Source organism: Narcine bancroftii, chromosome 6 (assembly GCF_036971445.1).
Source record: "Narcine bancroftii isolate sNarBan1 chromosome 6, sNarBan1.hap1, whole genome shotgun sequence".
Taxonomy (NCBI): Eukaryota; Metazoa; Chordata; class Chondrichthyes; order Torpediniformes; family Narcinidae; genus Narcine; species Narcine bancroftii.
In genome coordinates this window covers 178,296,076-178,303,837 of record NC_091474.1, presented here as the reverse complement: position 1 = coordinate 178,303,837, position 7,762 = coordinate 178,296,076, and the positions used below count along the sequence as shown (strand labels likewise).

The 7,762-nt window shown below is 37.2% G+C and overlaps 1 protein-coding gene across 1 annotated transcript in view; it reads right to left on the bottom strand.

Annotated features, from left to right (window-relative positions):
- Positions 1–4,103: 4,103 nt before the first annotated feature.
- lama4 (laminin, alpha 4) overlaps positions 4,104–7,762 on the bottom strand; it is a 157,684-nt gene continuing 154,025 nt past the window's right edge. The window contains exon 40 of the mRNA XM_069886827.1: positions 4,104–7,652. Within this exon, the coding sequence (XP_069742928.1) occupies positions 7,501–7,652 (152 nt within the window). The 3' untranslated portion in view covers positions 4,104–7,500. The remainder of the gene's footprint in view (positions 7,653–7,762) is intronic.

Here is a 7,762-nt window from a genome sequence, read left to right as displayed (position 1 = left end):
ATGTTTCCCCTTTTGAACACTTGGCTCTCAGGTATTTGAGTTTTAACATCTTCAGCTTGCCACACATGCTTTTTGCAAGGCTGAGTTGAACTTGAGGTCAGGAGCTGGCAAGTTTCACTGCATTGGTGGACTCATCACTGAGTAGCAAGAGAGCAGTGACACAATGGAAAAAGATGGTCAGACTGCACCTGGGATGACTTATTAACAAATTGTGACCCCACTCTAATAGGGATAACCTCATTATCAGAAATGCAAAAAGAAATTTGCAAGTTGTTTATCTCCAGGCCCTGTGCTCATGATGCTCTGCAGGCATGCTCTTGGGAGGCTTCTCTGTTGTATGGTGTTTGTTCAGTCAGCCCTCTGCATTTGAAGAAGGCAAGGCACCGTGGACAGCAGGTCCTAGAAGTGGACTGAATCCTGATGATTCAACCCAGTGAGCCACAAGTAGCATCTCCTCTTTCCTTGAAACTTAATGGAGTGCAAGTTGCAAACCAGATGACCACACTAATGGATGCAAGCATCAAATCCCTGAATCAGTCTGGCACTGTTGGCAACTAATTGGACATTCTAATTTATGAATGATGGACCTGTCAGTAGGAGTCAAAAACCAATGTATGGATTAACCCAGTGGGACTCGCAGCATCAGTGGAGACCGAGGAAGTTGATGCTTCAGGTTGAGCATCTGTATCAGAAGCAAGGGTCTCAACCCAAAATGTTGCCTCGGTTTAAACAAGCACCATGAAGAAACTATAGTTCACTTTATGTGGTAAAATAACAGTATCCTTGTTTGCATTTTGGAACCCTTCAATGTGGCTGCTCCTACACTTTGCTTATGTCTCGGGAATTAGTCATCTGGATGCAAGAAAGAATTTGCCCACGTATTGAACATATACAAAGCTGGCTGGTGGTTGCAGATTCCTCAAGTGCTTAACTTGGAGCCATGTAAGCATATGATAGTTTTCTAGATATATGCAAAGCATAGTGAGTACTCCTACACTACCTACATTCAGATTCCCAATCTTAACTTTTGTATTCAATTGCAAGCATTTCCCCTATCCAGAACTACTTCCCCATTCATTAATGAACTAATCTGGAAGAGCATTGAAACATAAAAATATTGTCCCAATTTTTGAGACCAGTTTTCAAAAGTAGTCTTCATGGTGCAATGAACGGAGCAAAGAGAAAATAATTCTGACGGTGGTCATTGGTTTCTCCTGATAATTTGTGTAATTGCATTAAAATGTGCCAATTTCATTGTTAATGTTTTATTACTTTTTATGGCAATATACACATACATTAACTGGAATTATTGGATTGCACAGGCAACTTAGAAGATGTAATGGGAGTCACTGCCTGACGATTACGAATGTGCCTGTTGACGTCTATGTTACCATGGGAAGACCTTCAAACTTGTAACGAGGACAGACTTCCTAACAACTCATCGCATCAGCACCTTTCATTCAGTTTCAGCAAATGAAATCTCGGAGATGATGCGCGACACTGAGGGTCGTCGTTTCTTCATTGCATCTGAAAAGTTGTTTCATAACTGGTGATCTTCAGTTGAGGTTGCTAGTCTATTTGTGTCAGTAAAACATCTGACATATTAACTTCAGACTCATTATTTCTACAATTAATTAATGATTCAGTAACTGTTGCAAGTTCAAGGCAAGGATAGATTTGACATTGTTCACTGTGCCTCCAAAATTCTGGAACAATTCCTTACCCACCCTTAAACTGTAGTGAAGGTATATGAAATGTATTTATCAAGTATTATCTCTGAGATGTGTAGGTTCCATACAATGACTATTTCATTGCACTCTTGGCCATATTTGCATCATTCAACTCCATTCTTAATCTTATGTTTTATAATTCCTTTTCACTCACTGTTGAAGTTGGTCATTAAGAGAGACAGTAAGACCACACTGATCACAACTCCCACCTGTACTCATTCTATTCTTCCCATATTCCTGTCGACTACCCCAAAATTCTAACATGCACCTGCAAGCCAGGGGTAATTTATACCAGTCAATTAACTAAACCAATCCACATATTTTGAATATGAAGAGAAAACCACATGCTCATAAGAAGAATGTGTAATCTCTATACAGAGAACAGTGGATGTCAGAACCGAATCCAGGATGCTGGGACTGTGACACTAAATGAGTTTCATTGAGTTCTAGTTGAGGAAAGTATGAATTTAAGCACCTTTTTGGCCTCCAATTCTTCATGACATTCTTTCCTGTTCTCTTCAGCCTCCTGCAGACTTAACCAATTCTATCTGGCTCATTCCAATTATGTCCTCTGTTCATCTCCGTCTTTAATTAGAGCACATCGCATCAATGCGTTGAACGTTGAGTGGGAAGGGAGGGGGTAAAAAGGGAGAAAATGACACTGTGTATATTCAAGAGTGAAATGTTTATGTGTATTTTGGTCAATATGGTTCATAGTGTGAAAAATTAAATTTTTTTTAAAAACCTTCAGATTGGTCTTAAAATCAAATTGTCCTAAACCCTTCTGCTTTTGTTTTGCCCTTTATTCCTTTCATTCTGTTGTTAGCTTGATATCACCTTACATTAGTTATCTGTAATATTTTGTTTGGCAATATTCCATTGAGAGAAGACACAAATTTCATTATAAAGATGTTATAAAATGCAGATTGCTGTGCTTGTAATACCATGTCTTCTGGTACAATGTTTTATGGCACAAAACCTGCTCATCCAAAGATGAGCTTCCAGAGATCTCCCTTCCACAGCCTCTAACCTCATTGTTTCCTAAGCCTGAACTGTCTGGTTATAACTGCTATCCAAGATCCACAAATCCAACATCTTTGATAGGTACATTGTCTCCACGTACAGCTGCCCCACCAAATCTGTATCATTACATCTCAACTACATTTTTTTTTCTCCCTTGGTTCAGACCTTCTCCACCTATATCAGGGACACCTTGCATGCTCTCCACTTCAGCAGCTTTTACTTCCCTGGCCTGGACCATCTGATTTTCAACATGGATGTCCGGTCCCTGTACACTTCCATCCCCTAAAGGAAGGCCTCAAGGCTCTCGGCTTCTTTGTGGATAACAGACACAACCAGTCATCCTCCACCACCATCCTTCTCTGACTGGCAGAACTTGTACTCACCCAGAATAACTTCTCTTTTGGTCTCATTCCACATGATCCAGATCAAAGGTGTAGCAAAAGCTATTAGTATAGGTTCCAGCTATACCTGCCTCTGCTGATTAGATAGAACAGTCCATGTTGCAAACCTACACAGGCAGGTCTCCTCAGCTCTTCCTTCACTACCATGACAGCATCGGTGCTGCCTCCTGTACCCATGATGAGCTTGCCAATTTTGCCACCAACTTCCTGAAATTCACTTTGTCCATTTCCCTGAACTTTTCTCTCTTCAAATCCCTGGGTGTCCACATATCAGAGATCCTCTTCTGAGCCAGCACATCGAGACAACTGCAAATGTCTCCTCATTCTGAGTAGATTCAAAAACTATATCCAACTTTTTCAGTTGTACTGTACAATGTATACTGATTGGTTGCATCACAGTCTGGTTTGAAAACTTAAGGAACTCAGAAGGCTGGAATAAGTGGCATACCTACCCAACCCCCTCAGGGCACTGATTATCTCAAGAAGGTTGTCGCTTTCATGAAAGAACCACATCAACTTAGTCTCAACATCTTCTCATTGCTACTTTCAGGCAGAAGGAACAGATGCCATAAAACTACTACCTCTCTGTTCAGGAATAGTCTTTTCAACAGCCATCAGGATCATGAACCTCGCCATAGTACACTAACCTTAAACTACCCTAAGACCTCAAAAGGATCTGTGTGCTATTGAATCATCACTTTTTTTTGTACTAATTGTGGTAATTTATATTCTTGTTATTGGTTTATCTTACATACCCAAGTGACTGCAACAAGTATGAATTTTGGTGCATCTTTACATTTTTGTATGTTAATGACAATAAAATCATATCATTATCATTTTCAGAATTCATGCAGGAATCCTGCAATTCTTGATGCTTGCTCTAAAAAAAAATCACTGGCATATCTCAGCATACTCTGAGCCCTTGGCTAGAAAGTGGAAAGAATAGTAATTCCAAAATACGTGAAAATTTTATTTATGCCACATTCTTCTGACATTCAATGTTTATTAATGAAAAGCTTACAGTGAAAAATTTGCTCATCAGGTTTTGCAATTTATTAGTACAGTGATGCAATTAGCTTCACAGGCAGCAATTCAAAGCATAACTGTTGATTTGTACATTTCCCAAGAGTCCTAAAGTCATTTTTTTTAACTTGGATAAAAATTGTCTGTATTCTTGTGTATGTGAAGGAGCAAAGGTCAATACCATTAAATGAACAGGTTGTCCCTAAAATTTTGAGGTTTTTTTTTTGTTTTGGTACACATTTTGTGTCGTCTCATCTTTGGATACTTTAGCCTGATCGTTCCTTCCTCAAATGTTCTGTTCACCTAGTCAGGTAAATCTTTGCTAGCTTTCATTCTGATCCTTGTTTTCCCAATGAATTGTTACGTAGTTGACCAGATTTTAATGACATCACAATTAAAAAATACACTAAATTTACACACAGGAAGTACAGATATTCTCGTAATAAGCTGATTTCAATCTCCCTCTAGTTGAACCTATTTATGAAACCATAGAAGCTGCAGGATTAAAATATGAACAGTGTCAGCATTGAGGCAAGTAATTAAATAGCCAAAGAAAAGCTTTCACTGAATTGTTTATAAGCTTTTTTTTGTTCCTATTTACATTACTTTGTGCTTATGGAATCAATTACAACAGAGATAAATTACTGTGCTGTGGACATACCTAATACCAAACAGTTCTATAATTATTGTATCTTTTTATGTACAGTATAGATATTATCCATAATATGTGGTACATGCTGAATTAGACCAACCAATAGATTAGTTACGTTCCCCCTCCCCACAAGTATTTTCCCTTTGCTAAATTTTCAAGAATGTAAAACTTATTGATCTATTATTCAATGTTTAAAGGAACCTGTATAAAACACTGTATAAAGTACATACTCAGGCTCTGCAATTATTTATCGACAGAAAAGCATTAATTAATCATGTTATTGGGAAGGCTGGAATTTTAAAAGGAATTTAACATTTTTAATGTGTTTATGTTGCTGCAAGGATTATTAGAAATACTACCTCAAGAAATCCACCCGACACAAATCTGACCATGTAAACTTGTTTTCCTTGGCAAAAATAGATGGATCAGATAGAAAATGAACTATTTAAAAAAAAAACTATTCAAAATATTAACAGGTGTCTGAAACTTGGATGTCATGTGAAGATCTATGTTGTTTTTAATGCAATATTTCCAAATCCATCTTTAATTATAAAGCATTAGAGACTGCAAATTCCTCTTAAAACACCAACACAAAATGTCGAGAGATAAATGGAAATGAGGAGTTTCATAGAATGTTGAAAATGAAGGTAAAAATTTACTACTTTCAAATTTTTGTTTAAAAATCCCTTAATTGGGGAAAAATAAAATTTTATTCTGTTACAAAATGTGACTATTTTGACTATGCAGCAGTATATGCCCACCACCAGAGGGCCTCACAGGATTCTATATTCTTCCAGACTTCAAACTTAAACGTATGAGCCACTTGGAGCTTTGAGAATAATGACCTTAAAACATTGCGTGTTGGTTCAAAATTTAGCTTGTGACTAGAAAAATGCAATTATATCCCATTTTCCAGATCAAGTTGATCTTCTATCTCAAAACTGTGTCATTTCATTTTTTGACTAGGGAAGGAAGATTACCTCTATTTTCATTCTAACTTTTCAGCATTTTGTTCCATACATGGTGGAATATTTATGGGAACTCTATTTTATTCAGCCACATTTTCAAAAACTTAGCCCATGGTGTTAAAAGTTAATTGTGATTTAAATGAAAACTGAATTGTTTAAAAAAAGTTTGAATACATAAGATCAATAGGTTCTTAATTAACATTTAATATCTGCATGCAGAATATCTATAATTTCCTTATCTCAGTTTCTTAATTGGTTTACTTTGCACAAATGTACCATCACACTTGGAAGATTTCCAAAATGTAATCTTAATTTTGAAATCTTATCAATTTGTAATATTATGAAAGGTACAGGCTTAAAATTTGGGCTATATGAACTTGAAAGCAGATTGTACACAACCCTGTTTTGGTGTTTTCCTACTTTCTGTTAGCATATTTGTTCTTTCCAGCTGGGTCACAATCTAAGATTCAGATGAAGGGTCAAATGCCAATTTGGTGATGCTACAAAGCAGAATGGCAATTTGGGTTGTGAGCTGAATTTGAGGCTGAAGTTGAGTGCTGACAAGATAAATTAGTAGGAGAAGATATGGTTGGTGAATATTATGCCGAAAAATGTGAGGTGACCACCCAGGTAGAAAAGATATAAAAGGTAGAAAAGTTTTTTTTTAACCTGGTAGGATATCAAAGATGTGGGAGCTCAAAGGGACTTGGATATATTTGCACATGAATTATTGAAAGTTAACTTGCAGTTCATCCAGTGACCAGGAAAGTAAAAGGCATGTTGTATTCTATTGTAAGAGGATTTGAGTACCAATGCCTCACTGCAATATATAAACCCTGGTGAGACCAAATCAAGTATACTATGCCCTGGTTTGGTCCCTTAATCTGAAAAAGGAAGTATTAATGAGAGGAATATACAACAAGAGTTCACTGGATTGATTCTTGGGAATGGTGATCTCGACATATGAAGGGAGGTTAACCAGACTGGGCCTGTGCTCTGTTGAGCTCAGTAGAATGAGTTGGTCTCATTGAAATCCAATTAAGTTTGACAACTTGGATGTAGGGACAGTTTCCTCCTGCTGGGGTGTCTAGAAATATGAGTCACAATCTATTTTTAAAAAAGGAATGAGCTATTTGGAAAATGATTCTCTTCATCCAAAGAATTGAATCTTTGGGATTCACTGCCCAAGGCAGGTGTGTAATTCAGTTGCTCAGTATTGAAGGTGGGGATTGATAGTTTTTGTAGATATCAAGTGAGTTGACACAGATGGGGTGATTGCTGGAATTGTATTGTTTTCTTCATAGCATTGTGTGAAGTTTGAAAAAAATTGAGACTTTTTTAAATTATTATCCTGTGGAAAAATGTGGCCATTATATTGATGTAAGATGATCCTAATGGATCTGGTAAGTCTTAGCCACTCCTGTTCCTCCACAGTCATTAATGATAGTGGCCTAGAGCTTTTGAACCTTTAAGACTGAAGAAGTGAACAGAACATTGTTGGATCTAAATAGATTTAACTGGTAGCAAGTGCAATAAACGTATGACAAACTGAAAACTGGTGAGATAAAAGTAGTGAAGTAACCAAATCAATACAAAAGAGATAAATTACTGACCCTGCCCCATAAAATTATATGAGAATTTAATTTGGCTCGGCTTTCCTTCGTATTCTTACATATGGTTTGGAGAAGCAGAGTTGGCAAGCACTAAGCTGCTGGGCTTGGGCATGAATTGATGCTGACTCCTCCACTGACAAGTGCTGCTTTGCTGAAGGTGACAGGAATTCCATTGATGTTGAAGTTTCTCATGCAGCCAGCGAATGATTGCCGTATGCTCAGTTTTGGGCTAAGCAGTGACCCTAAGTAAATAGAACAGAAAATTATTCTTCAAACTGTTTCAATGCAAATTAATATCTATAAGCTAGAACAAACAATCCCAACTTAAATTTTTCTGGGTCGATACCATTTC